The sequence below is a fragment of the Pochonia chlamydosporia genome, chromosome 2, assembly GCF_001653235.2.
Source record: "Pochonia chlamydosporia 170 chromosome 2, whole genome shotgun sequence".
In the NCBI taxonomy this organism is placed as follows: domain Eukaryota; kingdom Fungi; phylum Ascomycota; class Sordariomycetes; order Hypocreales; family Clavicipitaceae; genus Pochonia; species Pochonia chlamydosporia.
The window spans coordinates 963,671-980,996 of NC_035791.1; the positions used below are offsets into that span (position 1 = coordinate 963,671).

General features: G+C 49.6%; 7 protein-coding genes across 7 annotated transcripts; 4 read left to right on the forward strand and 3 right to left on the reverse strand.

Moving 5' to 3' along the window:
- Positions 1-301: 301 nt before the first annotated feature.
- VFPPC_02425 (l-fucose permease) lies at positions 302-1,976 on the forward strand (the record flags this gene model as incomplete). The annotated part of the gene is made up of 4 exons (XM_018282073.1): positions 302-534; positions 598-815; positions 886-1,110; positions 1,186-1,976. 4 exons carry the CDS (start codon positions 302-304, stop codon positions 1,974-1,976), a joined length of 1,467 nt encoding a protein of 488 aa, XP_018146392.1.
- A 672-nt stretch (positions 1,977-2,648) lies between these two features.
- Positions 2,649-5,004, reverse strand: VFPPC_02426 (SDA1 domain-containing protein; the record flags this gene model as incomplete). Its single annotated transcript, XM_018282074.1, has 3 exons — positions 2,649-4,785; positions 4,859-4,894; positions 4,958-5,004. 3 exons carry the CDS (start codon positions 5,002-5,004, stop codon positions 2,649-2,651), a joined length of 2,220 nt encoding a protein of 739 aa, XP_018146393.1.
- Positions 5,005-5,558: 554 nt separating this feature from the next.
- VFPPC_02427 (helicase-like protein) lies at positions 5,559-8,404 on the forward strand (the record flags this gene model as incomplete). Its single annotated transcript, XM_022428278.1, has 6 exons — positions 5,559-5,665; positions 5,725-6,015; positions 6,085-6,312; positions 6,364-6,400; positions 6,457-6,993; positions 8,183-8,404. 6 exons carry the CDS (start codon positions 5,559-5,561, stop codon positions 8,402-8,404), a joined length of 1,422 nt encoding a protein of 473 aa, XP_022284549.1.
- A 764-nt stretch (positions 8,405-9,168) lies between these two features.
- VFPPC_02428 (kinesin) lies at positions 9,169-11,187 on the forward strand (the record flags this gene model as incomplete). The annotated part of the gene is made up of 2 exons (XM_018282076.1): positions 9,169-10,112; positions 10,179-11,187. The coding sequence occupies 2 exons, from the start codon at positions 9,169-9,171 to the stop codon at positions 11,185-11,187; spliced, it is 1,953 nt and encodes a 650-aa protein (XP_018146395.1).
- Positions 11,188-12,151: 964 nt separating this feature from the next.
- Positions 12,152-13,376, forward strand: VFPPC_15498 (hypothetical protein; the record flags this gene model as incomplete). Its single annotated transcript, XM_018293251.1, has 2 exons — positions 12,152-12,899; positions 12,967-13,376. The coding sequence occupies 2 exons, from the start codon at positions 12,152-12,154 to the stop codon at positions 13,374-13,376; spliced, it is 1,158 nt and encodes a 385-aa protein (XP_018146396.1).
- Positions 13,377-13,921: 545 nt separating this feature from the next.
- VFPPC_02429 (hypothetical protein) lies at positions 13,922-14,365 on the reverse strand (the record flags this gene model as incomplete). The annotated part of the gene is made up of 1 exon (XM_018282077.1): positions 13,922-14,365. One exon carries the CDS (start codon positions 14,363-14,365, stop codon positions 13,922-13,924), a length of 444 nt encoding a protein of 147 aa, XP_018146397.1.
- Positions 14,366-15,242: 877 nt separating this feature from the next.
- Positions 15,243-17,266, reverse strand: VFPPC_13268 (chitin synthase; the record flags this gene model as incomplete). The annotated part of the gene is made up of 3 exons (XM_018291045.1): positions 15,243-15,455; positions 15,509-17,086; positions 17,138-17,266. 3 exons carry the CDS (start codon positions 17,264-17,266, stop codon positions 15,243-15,245), a joined length of 1,920 nt encoding a protein of 639 aa, XP_018146398.1.
- Positions 17,267-17,326: the final 60 nt, after the last annotated feature.

Sequence of the window (17,326 nt, forward strand, 5' to 3'; positions counted from 1 at the left end):
CGGTTCTATTCCACCCGATGCTTCTGTGCATGCACCATCCATCCTCGAATGTCACCTACGCTTGGTCGAGTCAACCAACAAAGGACGTTGTGGGACTCTAGTCGCATGGTTCTTGAACAGCGTGAGGGGACGGAAAGCAAGTTAAAGGATCGCCATCCCCAGATATTCCTTCGACTTTCGCTCTCTGTCAAAAACCTACGGCGCACACAATCTGTTGTCTTCTGTCTGTTGTCTGCTATCTGCTGTCGCGGAACGCAGTCGCTACCTCGCCATCCGTCAGCGAACTCGCGGATCTGACATTATGTCCTTCAAGGAATTCATCAAGAGGCGCTCGCTCAAGGCCGACGACAGTCGCCGGACGCGAGCAGCCGAGTTGACTCTCCGCCAGTCCATCTATCCCATTTGCCTGGTCACCGTTCTGTTCTTCCTCTGGGGTTTTAGTTACGGTCTTCTCGACACGCTCAACAAGCATTTCCAGGTTGTTCTTGGCATTAACCGGTCCCGTTCTGCAGGTCTGCAGGCCGCCTATTTTGGGTATGTATACACTGAAAACGACCCCTTTTTGTCGCATATCGCATGATCTGACCTAATTTCCAGCGCGTACCCTCTGGCGTCAATTGGTCACGCGGCATGGATTCTCCGACATTACAGCTACCGGGCCGTTTTCATCTGGGGCTTGTTCCTTTATGCACTTGGAGCTTTGTTGGCCATCCCCGCGCTCAAGCAACAGAGCTTTGGCGGATTCTGCGCGTGCATCTTCATTATTGGCAACGGCCTGGGCTCGCTAGAGACGGCAGCAAACCCATACATTACGGGTGAGATCCCTTTGTTGTGCAACTGGATGAATCTATTATCATTTTCCGTGTCAACTAACTCGATGTCTAGTTTGCGGCCCACCACGATATTCCGAGATTCGAATTAATATTTCACAAGCCTTTAATGGCATTGGTACTGTCATTGCGCCTGTGCTGGGATCTTACGTGTTCTTCAATTTTAGCGACGAACGCGCACTGGCCAATGTCCAATGGGTGTACCTTTCCATCGCCGTCTTTGTACTGTTGCTCGCTTTCTTATTTTTTATGTCTGACATTCCAGAAATCACTGATGCAGGTATGTTGCCACGCCATTGGCAAGGATATGTCAATACCATCATTTTGAGTCTGCACTCGGCTAACGGAGAGACAGACATGGAGTTCCAAGCAAAGGAAACGCACGCGGGTTCCGCCGATAAACCATTCATTAAACAGTACAAATTATTCCATGCCGCCTTTGCTCAATTCTGTTACACGGGCGCTCAGGTGGCCATTGCTAGCTTCTTCATCAACTACGCGACGGCTACTCGCCCGGGCACATCCGACTCACTAGGGTCCAAGTTCTTTGCCGGAGCACAGGCAGCTTTCGCAATTGGACGATTTACCGGTGTGGGTCTTATGAAATATGTCCGGCCGCGGTGGGTGTTCCTTGCTTTCATCTCTTGCTGCGTCATCTTCCTCTGCCCATCCTTGACACAGCGTGGCAACACCGGCATGTCAATGCTGTACGTTGTCTTGTTCTTTGAGTCTATTTGTTTCCCTACCATTGTCGCACTCGGCATGAGGGGTCTGGGTCGACATACAAAGCGAGGCAGCGGGTACATTGTCGGTGGTGTCGTTGGCGGTGCCGTTGTCCCACCAGCAACTGGTGCCGCGGGAGATGCCTTCGGCGACGGCTATGCAATGTTCGTGCCACTGATATTCATGGTATTGGCCACGACGTACGCCGTCTGTGTCAATTTTGTCCCTGCATACAGGAACGTTGTGGATTCATTCGGAGAAACTGAGGTGGGCATTGTACACCATGGAACAGATGAGGAGAATATCGAATCGACATCGAATGAAGAGAAGCCACACGGGCACGGGCACCATGAACAGGGACATACAAACGGAAAGAATCTAGAGGCCAATGCTGCTCTGGCTACGGCGCCAAAAGAATCATAGTTTAGGTTGGACTTGTTCATGATAGGATCCCAATCTGTTTAGATGTTATACCATTGTCGAGTTAATTGATCTTTTCATCGTGCAACTTTACTTAGTCACAGGTTTGAAGTCCGCTGCTGTTCAACAAAGACTATCTATGATGTCCCTTTTGTCGTTTCATATATCAAGCACACATCCCACGGCAAGAATGCACGATGCATCCTAACCAATAACACCTCACTATCGCCGCTACACTCACACCAAAACCGATTCCTTTCATCCAACAACCCAAATTTACTTGTCGACGAGACCATACCATGCCTGAACCGTCCATGTACGTGTTCAAACCGCCCAAACGCACACAGTCAAACGACAAAGACGAACAAAGAGCAGACACCAACATGCACGGTTCTGTCACAACAATCACTGATCGGACTCGATCGTCCTCGTCGGCCTCAGGAAACAAGGCAGCTGTTTCGGCTGGAGGGACCGTTAAGGGCGGTGCTGCCAAGTCTGATGCTGAGGCTGTGAATGCTGCTGCTATTCTTATACAGATGAAGAAGGGTGAAACTAAGAAATGAGTGGGCTATTAGGGTGGAAATGGGTTGATATCACAGGTCTAGACAGCAGGGTTAGGTAGATTCACAATACGACTGGACTAAAATCATTATTTCAGTGTAATTACGCAGCGCCCTACGCAAAATTCCTCCTCCTCCCACCCCTCGTACTCCGCTCCACATGCCCCTTAAGCACTTTTCTCGTCTCGACCAAACTCCTCTTCTGCTTACTCTTCGCTTTGCCCAGCGTCATGAGGAAGTTCTTCTTCCTTGCCTTCTCTCTGTTGCTGGTGCTCTTGCCCGCGGCCTCCTTCTTGCTCTTCTTGATGGCCTGCGTGGACTTGTGCTCCTCTCTATCGGGCTTGCCTTCCTTTGCGAGCGCAATCTTCTCCTCCTTGGTCAGCTTGCGCAGTTTGGCGGGTGCTTCGATGTTCTCGGCTGTTAGGCCGTCGTCTAGGGTGCCGTTTGTGTTGGCGGTGTTGTTGCGCTTGCGGCGGTGGCCAGAGGCGGCGGACTCGATGGCCGCGGAGGCGCGGAGTTCTTGGAGTTTGGCGAGGTCGGCGGGTGTGAGGATGGTGGTCGTGGCGAGGAGTTGCATGCGTTGGAGTTGGGCGGCTGCGGATTCGGGGTCGTCTTCTGGGTTGGGTGTGTCGTCGTCGTGCTTTTGTTTCTTGGCTGCCGGGGCTTCTTCGTCGGAGTGGTCGACGTTGATCCAGTCGCCTGAGTCGCTGCTGTCTTCGGAGCCGACTTCCCACTCGTCTGAGTCGAAGCCGTCTGCTTCTTTGTCCTGTTCTTCATCGCTTTCGGGGGTTTCGGGGAGACCCTTTGCGAGTCGTTTCTTCTTGGTTTCCTCGTCCTTCCACTTGGCGAGGAGGTCGAGGCCCTCAATGCCGCCGACTGCTTCTTCACCGAACCTTTGCTGGTGTTGCAGGCCGCTCTTGAGGCCGATTGTGGCGTCCTTGCCTCTGTCCTTCTTTTGTAGTAGTTCTGCGCCGACTTCTCGGTACAGTGAGAGCAAGCCCTTGGCTGCCATCATGACGCCCTTGTCTTTACTCTTGCGGTATTGAACGAGATCTTGTAGTAATGTGTCTGTCATGGCTAGTGGTTGTCTGGCGCAGATTTCGCGGATGGAGTTTAAACCGGCGGCTGCGACTTCTGAGGCGGCTGCTTCAGAGACGAACTCGTTTGCAATCTTTTGAATCAGAGGCTCGAGGACATCCGGGGGCACCAGGTTATGGGTTCCTTGTGCCAGGGATGCTAGGATGGAAGTGACTGATTGTTGTCGAGGACTGAGATACTTGATGAACCACGAGTATAATGCCACGACTGTCAGTTTGTGCAGACCAACCAGTCGCGTAACTAGTTGCAGGACCAGGATCTTGGAATCCAGCGACAGCTTGGACTTGGTGTTTTGAAGGTGCTTTGAGAAGAGTTGTTCGACAAACCCCTGCGGGTCATGTAGCAGATGGAGAGCCGAGAAGTTGAGCGGGTGAGGTTTGGCTTTTTTCTGTTGGTCGCGGCGCACCTTGTTAACCGCCTTCTCGTACGTCTTTTTCTGCTTCTTCGTCTTCTTATTGATGCCAATCTGATGCCTTATCTTGGACAAGTCAATCTCGTCATCACTGCTATCGTCTTCCAGCTCTTCTCTTTCTTTATCTCCACCAAGGAAGAAGCGTGTCGCACCAATCACCACCTTTTCGTTGTCAGACAAGCACGCCTCCTTCATCACGTCGACGGGTTTGGAATCCGTCCAGATTTGTCGCTTCCACAGTTCGCGCGTCAACTTGATGGCCCAAATTGCCCTGGGCGACGATCGGTCTGCAGTGACCAAGTTGTATAGAACTGTTTGTACCGTTCGGTTCAGCGGGTGGTTTATCGCCTTGGAATTCGAGTTTCGCATATCGCTCAGAATTTTCTGAAATAACAGTTCGCGTAGTGTTTTACTCGGCGACGACACCAGGATTGGAAACAAGGTGGTCAGCAAGCTCGCTGAATCAATCACATCTTTGCGTCGAAGAAGCACCAGACTTCCCACAATTTTGTCTCTAAGATCAGGATGCAGCACGGTATGGTGTTCGTTGAGGATCAACTTCAAGTCGTCTGGGTATGTCTTTGTTTCCGCGGGGTAGCAATCGGCAACGTGAGCAATCAAGTCAATCATGTTGTGGAAAGATTCGATGGAGTCGGCCGTTCCGCCGGTCGGGTTCATGAGGAAGATTTCGCGCTGGGATTCATATTGCTCCCATTGTTTGAGGAAGTCATCTTTGTACGATCTAGAAGTATCATGTTAGCCATTGTCTGGAGCTTGGGAGCAATTGGTATTTCCCATCACGCTGGACGACGTACTTTGGATCTCGACGAATTTTGTACTGCAAACTCGCGCTGCAAAATGAAAAAAATTAGTATGAGTGAGTGATTATTTGGTATCAGAAAGCGACAACATACAAGTCCGCGTCGATCTTTTCCAGAGCTGCAACCTTTCTCTTCACCATTGTGGCGGTATTTGCGTCGCAACGGCAAAGATATGCAGGCAGATGTTGGAGGCTGAGACTGCCAAAGTGCTGGTGGGGATGCAACTTTTCACATTTTCAAAATTTTGGTCTCCCATCTCCAGCTGATAAGATAAGAACATCAAGGTGATGCCCCACCGCGGAAGCTAGGCCCAAAGTGTCGATATAGTGGATCCCCGACATTTAAAGTCCCCGACCGTTTGAAGTCCAGAACAAACAGATTCGCAATTCCCCTCTGGCGCAATCGCCGAGGTCTGCGATTCGGGCGAGACAGAGAAACAATCGAGGCGATACCGGAATTTACTCCGAGGGTTAGGTCAAATGTCCCCTCTTTCGTAAGGCCATATACCCCCCCTTTCACAAGTCCGTGCAACTCTGGACAGTTGGTTCCTTAACCTTAATTGCATCCTGCATGAGGCAAGCAACCAATGAGAATGGAATGAAACTTCGACAACTCAACTCGTTCGAAACCCGAGAGCATAGTCTTGGGCAACACTATACTGTACTGGTTAATTGGAAAGGATTCTGGTAACACAATGTCCAGTGTTCGCGCTGTCATTCGTCGCAGCCACCTCAAGTCCAAGACGGGATGCTTGAACTGCAAACGCCGTCGCGTCAAGTGTGACGAGTTCCAACCAACTTGGTACCATTATCTAAAGTCCCATTGCATAACCGTAGCACATGCTAACCTGGTATCAACAGTCGAAAGTGCCACAAGCTAGGAATCGAATGCAATTATCCCGTACAAGATGGCGCCTCAGAACCTCAGGCTCAGCCAGCCATTTTGTGGCCAACCCCCATCGAGCAAGCCTGCATCCTATGGAAGGAATCAGGTTGTTCACCATTCCCTACTCTATTTCGGCAAGAATCTCCCGGCTGGCATACCATGCCCTTGTCCAACTTGCGATATATATACCAAATGGCACTGATCGATACAATGCTCGACCTCAGCGGAACAAGGGAGATCGCGCTTTTGTGGGGAGAGATTAACATGTAAGCACTAACATATTACACGACCACGATTGAGTCCTCTAGTTCCAAATGTGTAACCATATCTGGCAGCATCATCCAACTAGCAGTAAACTTCGACTTTGTCGCTAATACCCTTGCTGCCGTCTCGGCAGAGCGTCTCGCCGTGCGGACAAGATCCAGCGAGCCGGCAAGAGATGCAGCGCGGTATCGTAAGCTAGCACTCGAGGGGCTCGGGCAGGCAGTTGGATCCTTTTCCAAGGACAACTCAGACGCCATATTAGCGTCCTATCTATGCTGCCAATTTATAGTGCCCGAGTAGTAAGTACACCGTATACCTACAAACGCTTCACGCCACTAAAGTCCTGCCAGTCGTTCATTCATGGTTGTCACGAAAAGCGTATCAAAGGTAAATCGACTCACAGTACCCAAGGATAATCTTTGCCAGCACTCTAACCGGAGTAGGTCGTGTCAGAAATGCAGCCATGGTCCGCACAATCTGTATTCGGCCGCATCTACGCCTATGAACTCATATCCGACTCTCACCAGTCCTTTGTCACAGACTACAACAGCACTACCATGGCCATTGTCAACGCAATACTACCCCCGCCCAGCGTTGCCGATGTCCTCTTGCAAGGCATGAATACGCTGAGTTGGCAGACCCCCTGTTTCCAAAACGACCCGCACTTCTCTGCGGCTATTCGGCAGCAACGGGACGCCATGCGCTTCGTCTACGAGCGACTTGGCGTTGAGACTATCCCTGCTACGACGCAGTACCGCCTTCTCTTCCCGTTCATGTCCTGGTTCAACAGGAACACGGGGTCTTCGTACGTCACTCTCAGTCAGAGAGATCCGCAGCTGCTCCTGTTTCTACTTAATCTGTTCTCGGTTGTGCTCGTTCTTGTGGTGGCGTTGCCTGCGACAGACACACCCTTTTTTGCTTCCTTTAGAGTGAGAGCTGTGCTGGATTTAGCACGAGCGCTAGAATTGGTACAGGAAGCTGTTTGTCAAGGCTGCAGCAGGATTCATTGTTACAGACAGGTGGTGGAGTTTCCTCTAAATTGCGTGCGTTTGTATCAGCAGCATAGGAGGAAGAATAGCTCATGAGAGATGATACCAGGGGGTCCTGGTGAATGCAGCTTTACTTGAATTAAATGTTCTGCCTCGTCTGATGTGACCTAGGCTGTGCTTGTCGGAGATACCTGAAGCCTCGAATTAATTGTCGTTGCAATTACTATGCAGTATCTCAATTGGACAATCCTACGGATTGACGGTACACATCTTACATTGTCCTCGGAACAATTACCTCCGTATAAGAGTTGGTCATATTGCCTCCTACATGATTATATGCTGCGATGTATGCTCGTATATGCTCGTATATGCTCGTATATCTCGCTGTAGATGCACACATTTGAGTATACAATACGACATTCAGTATACAACAGGACGCCAGACAATATGCGAATGTATTGCACGACAATAGATATATTGAAGGAGATCTTGTGATTAGGTTTCACATTCAAAAATCATGAAGGACGCAGCTCCTAAGCTGATCTTAGCGCCTACCCACAAGTCGGTCCACCAAGAAGACTGCCATGTTGTTGAGTATTGTTAATCCCGCTGCTCACCATCGGAAGGTCGAGACTCTGCCTTTGACTCAAGGGATCGTGATCCCGCGTGGTTATCAGACGTATGAACTGTGCAATGGCATTAGCCTCGATACAGCGACACAGATGGACAAGGATTGTCATTGTAGGGGAGGGTTACTCTTATCAATATTGCAACGAAGTTCATTGAGCAGATTTTGTGTGGCATTGTTCAAATGACTGGCACGTATAGGATCATCACCCTTGACAGATTTGGCAGACTTTTTGAGTGTATCAACCAAGAAATCAAGCTTGGCCGAATCGCTTTGGTTCTTCTCGCTGCTTGGAGACTGGTTTTGAATGTGAGTAGATTTTTGGACGGGGCCTCTCAGAACGACACAGAGGAGGTCGCCACGACCAATCGCGGTCAATAACGCACAGAGAATACTGTTCCGTTGACGAGACTTATCGCAAAATTTCGTCGCTAAAATGAGCGAATGCCTCCTCTGCATGGCCTCCTAAGCCGCATCAGTTGGAGAACGCCACGGAGATTGAAGATCCTTCTTCAGTTCTTTGACCTCAGTTAACTCGAGAACGCAATCCAGCTCCTGTTTATACTCTGCAACGACCAAGATATCATTCGCAGGCAGATAGACGAGATGAGAGATTTGCTCAAGGACCACCGCGATGAACAATCCGACAATCTCAAAGACCTACGTGACATGCTCCACGAACAGCAGGATACCCAGAATACAACGACAATTCAGCAACGCAACCAACTAGACTACATTGAAGCCATAATAGCCCGCCGTCATACCGACATTTAAAACCAACTAGACCGCATCGCAAACCTGTCAGCACACCAGCACGCTGCGCACGGAAGGCGGCTGATGGACATGCAAGACTCCATTGCCGCCGTGCTTCGCGCCTCCGACATCACGTAAACCTACTTAACGACCGGCACGGGACGCTGACAAACGAGGTCCAGACACTGGCCGTGCGAGTCGAAGACGGTTTGACCGGCTCCAATCCACCCTCAACGAAGTCAGTGAAGCAGTTGCGTTACTTGTGGCCATTGATCGCCTACGCCTTGTTACCTACACCTTTTCTCTACCTCTCGCAATTGTTGTCTACACTCCCTCCTTCGCCTGTCATCTGCAGCTTTGACCGGCATCATGGCGCTCGATCTCACACCATTCCGGCAGCGGTACGGTCAAGCCTCTATGGAATGGGAGGCGTCGCAGCAGGAGGCGTCGCAGCAGGAGGCGTCGCAGCAGGAGGCGTCGCGGCGGGAGGTGCTGGAAGTGCCGGAGCAGGGTTTCTCGGTCTTCCCCCCAGCCGTGCGCGTAATCCTGCCCTTCGAACCCCTCCTCAAAACTTGGAACATTGATACATTTGGTTCCGGCTACGGTACCGATGCCACCAGGCACACTCCTCCAGTGTCTGGAAAGTTTAATCACGACAGCAATCTTATCCTGCTAAAGGCAGACCGACCAGACGCATGAGATCTCTTTCTCGGGTGCCGCTAATGAGCCTGTTATGATTTTATTGTAGCACCGTTTGTTCTGCTCCACCCGTGCGGATTGGCTAGATGGACACGAAGCAGTTCATCGAGTTTATTCAAAACGTTAGCGATCGGGGCTTTGCCGAAGCAGAGGTCACATTCACCGTCGAAGATGTGTATAAGACGCTAGATGAAAACCCGCATAAGGCCAGGGAGAAATCCAAGGCTCTTCAAGTTCAAAGGCAAGGCAGAGGAGGGAAGCGACGAACAAGTCGCTCTCATGACTTCATCTGGCAGAACCTTGGACCATGGGCAGCGCAATCTCAATCATCCATTGCCATCATTGAAGGCCCACAGCATTACAGAGGCTGGGTTGAAGAAATTGCGATTGAAACAACAGAGCTGGTCGAGAGGCAATTGATACCGGTGGCATGGTCGCTCAACGTCCTTCCAGAGCCGGGTGACGGCGAAAACCCAAGACGGTACACTGCACAGGATATTGTTGCTCAGTTCTGTCTGCAATTTGTCAGACAGAACCCGAGGAGGAACACACAGCCTATGCTTGAGAAATGTCTGGCAATGAGTAAGGCAGCAAGCACTGAACTTGAGTGGTTTGGGGTTCTCGCCTGGTGTATTGACGGGCTGGATGAAACCTATATTATCCTCGACGTTGACGCTATGGACAAGAGCGAATCCAGAGCTGTCTCATGGCCAGCATTATTTGAATCGATGTCGAAAGATCTTGCTACGAGTACGGTGTGCTGCATCGTCAGAGTAATCCTTCTCACCTGCACCATAGATCATTCATTTGGAGATTTAGTAAGAACAAAAATTATCCAGCTTCCACGAGGTAACATAGCAACTTTCCGCGGAGTCCAAAAAAATTGTCGTCTGCCTTTTAAACCAAACTGCACCGAACGTTCTGCGAATGCATGGCTACAACATGTCAGGAGGTCAAGGGTACAGGAATTACAGTCTTCCGGTAGAACTGAGAGTAGCGAGGCCAGCGGAGACACACTGGATATGAGAAGGCCGAAAAGGTAATGTCTCCGGTATATTGCTGCGGCATAGACATCGTGTTAAATCATTGTCAATAGAACGGACGAAACCATGTCAGCACCAATGGACCTCTGTCCCCCCGTATCAAGTTCGCTTCTTCGTCCGGCCAGCCGCTCCGCATTCAAGGTAGCCATCATCTGTGCTCTCCCCTTCGAGGCAGATGCTATTCGGGCCCTCTTCGACTGCGACTGGGACGAGGAAGGGACTGTATACGACAAAGCAGTGGGCGACCCAAATGCCTACTCCGCTGGTAGCGTTGGTCGCCACAGCGTTATCCTCGTCCATATGGCCAACATGGGCACGACAAGCGCTGCTGTGGCGGCTGCTAGCTGCCGATGTAGCTTCCCAAATATCCGTCTTGCCCTTGTTGTGGGAGTCTGTGGTGGCGTTCCTTTCCCTTCTAACGGACGGGAGATGATGCTCGGAGATGTTGTCGTCAGCGACGGTGTCATCCAATACGACCACGGTCGAAGGCTACCAAGCCAATTCTTGATAAAGGATACCCTTTCTGACTCCTTGGGTCGCCCTAACACCGAAGTGCGCGCATTGCTCTCCAAATTAAAAGGCCTTCACAGCCGCAGAAGGATGGAGAAGAAGCTTACTGAATACCTAGACGTGCTCCGTCGAGAGCCAGAATTAGCGGCATATCCCCCCAAAAATACCCCAGACAAGCTGTTCGAAGCTGTGTATCATCATGTTTCTCAGGACATGTCCTGTGAACAGGCTGGATGCAATGGAGAATTGGTGGAACGCGATCGCGCGCAGCAAGACCATCGTCCCGCCGTTCATTTTGGGCTCATGGCATCTGCAAACTCGGTGATGAAGTCTGCACAAGATCGCGACGAGATTGCCACTGCTACTAAGGCGATTGCGTTTGAAATGGAAGGTGCAGGTGTATGGGACGTTTTTCCGTGCATCGTGATAAAAGGGGTCTGTGACTATGCGGATTCTCACAAGAACAAGGAGTGGCAGCGCTACGCAGCTGCTTCCGCTGCTTCATGTGCAAAAGCGTTCCTTGAATATTGGATCCCATTGCCTGATGTGTAAGTTGAGTTTGTCGGTGATGACAACTCTGAGGGCAATTGGACTTTTGGGGCTTCGGGAGGGCATTTTGAACCAGATGTAGTGGCGTAAGTGTCCCGGCATGGCAGCATTGAACGAGATATTATGCTCACGGAACAAAAGTACAACATACGGTTCCAAGTATCACGCATACTTGCATTGTTTGATGAATATCAGAGTATTCAAGCGCATTTCATCGGTGTTTCTGACGGGAGTTGGTGAAGTTTTAACGGAGCCCTTAGTCACCTGATGGTGATGGTCCGATAACTCCAAACCATGATTGTGATGAATTAGTGTAGACATGGCAGAATCAGTCGCTCAAATACTTTATGTGGGAGACAGAAAGTAGTAACGGGACATGAGAGGTCATAAGGAAACCTTAAAGACATGAAACCAAACTCGCTACATTGCAATGGTGGCCTACGTTGTATTTCGCTCCACCATTTGGCGTCAACTTTCTAATTCTTTCCGACGAATGAATTACTGATTATCGCCGTAGCTTAGAAGCGGATAAAGTCATGAAATTATTATCAGAGTCTGATTTAGATGGCTAGTAGTGCATCAACCGTGTACATAAAACTTGAAACCCACCCGTCTGCGAAGTTGCGGATTCTCTTGGAAGCCAAGGTGCTTCCAGCCACATCTCAGCCTTGGATAGACAAGTTGTGCCCAACCATACCAGTACATGTATATGTACTAGTAATGTCAGGGATCAAGTATGCCCATATGCGGTTACACTTGATGCACAAGTGTACTGTACCAACCAGCCGCACGCCTGAATTCCAAGCCCCAAGTCACCAGACAGCTTGCATGAGCCGACGTGAGAACTTCACTCAAGCAATTGACATCCACTGATCATTTCGCTAGCTCATTCTCTCTCATGCCGGCCTGGTGAAATATAGGTCATTTGCTCTTCCGCTATTACACCTTGAAGCTATACTCCGCCGTAATGCAGCCAGTGACGAAAGACGATGGTGGCGCCGTAGCGGCTGCTCATAAACATCACACCGCTGATGATTTTAAGCATTCCAACCTCGTGCCGCCATCAAATACCGACAAAGACTGGAAAACACTGGAACGTGTCCTCGGCCGGCGCCGACATCAGCATCGGCAAACAGATGGCACCTCCAGCTCTATAGGCCCAGCTTCAACATATTCTACTCGAGATAGGGCTCGCTTGGAACAAAAGTCAGATGGTCCCATGATAAGGCCACGAAGCAAGACGTATCTTACTGCTACCGTATTGCACAGCGGATCATATAGCGACTCATCGATGCCCACGACCATCTCAAAAGACACTACCCAGGGAATCGAAGCCAAGAATAGGTGTCTTCTTGCAACATTTTGTACTAAAACGAAACTGTTCAATCCACCACTACACAACTCTCCAGTGATTCCGGACGCCGCTCGTGGGGATTCATCTCGACGATCAACGGTTGCGGAAAAGTCTGACTTTGACTCTGGCGCAGAAGGCAGTGCCTCACTTGGTGCTGATGCATCGAACATTGTATGGGGAAACGCTTCTCACAGCTCAGCTCTTGGAAGAACCGATCACGGGGATGACGAAGATGTCAAAGACATGACTAGCGATGACACCTTAGACGCTATCATAAAAAAGGGGGAACATCTGAAGAGGGAGATGATAGCCGATATATCACGTCAGAGAAAGCAAGCCCGTCTTGCTCGGCACCAGGATCGTGAGTTCTATACCATCGAGTTATCTCCCTTTAGAACCTGGTATACTAAAATCCATTCTGTTTCAAGGCAACAAGCTCATTCGCCGCTTGCAGAATCTGGAGAATATCGAGAGAAATCTCGAGAGACATCTGTTCGACGCACACTCCGTCGAAGCTGCAAATGCTACGACAGCTACAGCTTCGGCACTTGGCTTATTTGATACGCATGTATCAGCCGCTCCTCGATTCCGGATTCCTCCTCGCCATATGTCAGACGAAACTCGGCGAAAGCTAGATGCATTTTTGCTTACCGCTCCGGTCCAATCGATTACGCAGCAGAGCCATGGACTCCCATCTTCTCGGCTCTCCAGAAAACCTCGACATCAGATTATTAACCACGAGAGAAACGCGAGATTAACCAACCTACAAAAACGAGTCAATACAGGCTCGAGTACACAAGGCAACAATGGCGATGACATTGAAGCGAATTATCGCTGAAGACTTATCGATCCTAAGTGGACACTGGCAGTTTCAGACTACAGTGGAGGAATCAAAAACATCCAGAATGGCAGAACATATGTAGCGCCTAGACTACCTCGCGCTCAAAGTACTGGCAACAATATCCGCGTGCTGTGGTATAACAGCATTGGCTGTGACATGGCACTCTAACGCGTCTTTGGCCAGCCGAGATAGGATGGCTCCCCCACGGAAAGGCAAATGTTGGCGAACTTGGCACCTCCAATGTCTGCTCACGGTGATTCTTAACCTGGATTTCTTGTCAGAAGCAGGAATAGAAGTGGAACTCTTCTTCTATTACTGGACTTTTGACCTTGACTTATCAGAGTCGTGCTTGTCAGTTTCTCTTGGCACTTTTGAATCAAATTCTCTCCGGGCAGATAGTGGCGAAACTCGCTGAATTATTAGATATGCAAGCAATTACAATCTCATATGCTATTCCATGCCCCCAAAAAACTCGCTCAATTAACCCCATGCGCCAATTTGCCACTCATCCGCACACATGACTGTATCCTCGATATGTTAAATCACTTTGTATGTGCAACAGGCGGATTAGTCGGCTTCGAGATAGGAATCGCTCGGTATGTTGGGTACTTTGGTCCACCTGGGACCATCGTTGGTGGCGATCGGTTTCTCCTCCTGTGTCGTCTTCTACTCGATCCAGAAGACGAAGAAGTTGCCGTGGTGTAATACTTTTGCCGCACTTTAGACTTTTTGTTGCTCGATAGACAAATGCCAGCTGCGATTCCTATAACGACAAGACTGCATATGACGCCCAGAATTGCACCGAACTGGACACTTGTCAGTCCTCCTGTTCCATGATCTCCGCTGATTTCTGCTTTCTGAGACGCGCCAGCGGTTATTGTTACTGTCTGCGCTGGTTGGGTAACGGTGACGGTTTGAGTGACGACTTTTGAACCCTGTTGAGGGTCTCGCAGGTAGATGTTGGCGATGTCGGTGGGGAGGAACATCGTGGCTCTCGAGTTAAGGGACGGGAAGTTTGAAGATTAATTTCCAGCACTGAGGTAGCATTTTCACGATTTCCTTTAACCAGGAAACCGTGAGATGTCGAGATATTTCGTCCATTTTAATGCTCTTTGGCTGAAGTGCTTTGACATTTTTACCCTACAACGCGTAGTCGCGTATGTTTCGTTACTTCAAGACAAGAAGTCATCCGACTGTGGCACGCGATCTAGCCGCACACCTCTTTGCGGGTTTGTGGTGGTTGCAGGCGGTCCGAGATAAGGAACACGGGACAGATGATTAGATGCGGAGGAGGGTAAAGAGGAGGGCACCTTTTAGTATTTTGGGGTCATTATGACCTCGTGGTGGGGGAGGCGTTGGTTGGATCGATATTGTGTTGGATGGGCGGAAAGAAAAGGTGGTGTGGAGATAAGTCAAGATGCTCAACCCAGATGAGGGTTTAGTGATTCCCAAAAGGCACATTAGAGAGGGCGAAATGTTGCTTGGCTTAAAAATGTGTCTTAATGGTTCGTAGCATATTGTTGTTTCAGAGCTGTGAATAGTTGATGACGTATTGAGCACAAGGACCGACTCGTCCACACACGAGCCTAAATTGAATGTCAAGTCGGATTCTTTTTTGTTCAAACAGCTGATTTGAAACGTAGAGGAGGAATAAAGTCAAGCGTTGTTAGTTTACGACCCAAATAGCGCTTAATACTAGAATTCGGCCACTCATCTCTCGTCTCAACATCGTCAACAGCAACTTGTAAAAGCCCGCCAGTTGAATTAAAAGTCATTATTAAAGTTACCATGTACACGTTCCCCTCCCAATTATCTATACTGAAGGGTCTAACAACCAACCTCTATCCACGGGCCTCACCCACATTAATGCGCCCCCCGTCCACCCTTTTCTTCATCAGCAGGAATCACGCGCCGAGTCTTGCCCCAAGAAAAGTCATCTGAAAGCGATAGCGAATACACCAAGATGATTATGTTCATAAATGGTGACGTCATAAAATGAATGAAGAATCCCACAAAGTACTGAAGTCTCTCTAAGTTATTCCTCGGCAGCCAGAACCCAATGCAAAACGAGTATAGCTATTGTCCAAGGTTAGCAAGTGAATCACTGGTGCAATATTGCGTCGTCTTACGTATCTAATCCAGAGGATACTGATCAAGCCCACAAACACCGCGTCGTCAAACACCTTGGCACCCTTTTTGACAAACAGCACAATTAGCTGTGCCACGGCCGAGATGATGAACGGAGTGATGGCCCATGTCATGACTGCAACAATGCTCTGCAATCGCTCAACGAGGATGATCCCAGGCCGAAAGATCATGACAAACTCGTTGGAGATACTGCCTAGCGCCCACCGCTTTCTCTGCGACAGAAAGACTTTCCACGTTTGCGGGACAATGGTGAACGCTTTGGAGCGCAGTGCCTGGGCGGTTTGCTTCTTGGGAAACAGGCTGAAGATGATGGAAGCATGGATGCTGTCTTCGGAGTAGTTTCCCATAATTTGCTGCGTCATAGCATCGTTTGGCTTGGGACAGTAGCCAAATCGCTCGCGAAGCACTGTATCGCCAAACGTCGCCTCATCCACTTTGATGAGCTGACAGCATCCTGGAAGGCAATTCACTTTGCCAGTGATTCTTGACTGGAACATTCTTCTCAGTCCTTGGGTTTGGGAATACTCAACAGATTGATACAGTGACCAGAGGCCAAAGTTCCTCCCATCAAAGTCGACACACACATGGCCGCAAACGCCGATGAGATTGGGATTCTTCCGAATTGCCCGCACCATTTCGACAACACAAAAGTCGTCGAAGACTGTGTCAGCGTCCATGCCAACTAGGTAGTCCACATCTGCAAGGTTGTTTTCCAGGAGACAGTTGCCGAGATACTCAAACAGTTCCTTGTTGAACATGGTAACAACGTTTCCCGATCGCTTCTTGAAGTGATACAGGAACGAACGGGCAAAGCATAAACTGTCGCGCTTGCCTTGATTATACCGTTTGCCCACAAACACAAATGGGATACCCTTGTATTGGCCAACCCGCGTATTGACAGGCATGAACAAACCGTCTCTTGCGCGATAACCATTTTCGAAGTGTTTCGAAGTTCCCGGCTCTAGAATGTCTTGCAAGAAGTAATCCTGCGTCGTCTTTTCCATGCCTGGGCCGCGGACATTCCCATCGACTATAATAAAAATGAGTCGCGGATGATCTTCGATGCCCTTCTGGTTAACCAGTGAGTCCAGCGAGCGCGCTATCTCCTCCTTGGTTTCATTGTAACAGGGAAGCAGAAGAACCATTTTTTCCGGCGCCGTAGGGGTTGTTGATTTTCTCTTTCTCCAGCCGCAGATAATTTTGGTCCATATTACGTTCGCCACGATGCATAAGACCATGCCCGCTTGCAGCATGGTATTGCAGCTCAACAGGAAGAGAAACAAGTAGGATGCCTGTGGTAATATCAAACTGATGGTAATAAGGGTAGCGTTCAAGATGACGAGTCCTGTGATCAATGCCCACTTCTGGATCCGAAGTAGCTCCTTGGACACTCTCTTCAGCTCTTCCTCTGCATCCCACCTCAGTTTCGGTTCCTCCTGCCTTATATCGCCCCAAACGGATTCTTCCGGAGTATGAAACTGCGATTCGATAGACGTTGCCGACTCGATTGAACATGGTGATGGGGAGGCAGCCGCACGCGGAGTTCCTCGAGCTAATGTCTGGATACGCGTCAGTAATTCGCACGGCTTATTTGGGGCCATCAAACATACCGAGTCACTGGAATTCGCCAGGCTCAAGTCTGGTTCTCGAAACGAGATTGGTGGATGCAACCCATATGGACGTTTTGGCAAATCAGCTACAGCGCTGGGTAAAGGCCAACTGAAGTTGGGATTCTTCATCTTCGATCGCGGGTATTATGTCAGACAAAGAGTGTTCAAAAAAGAACAAAGCTTAGTGTA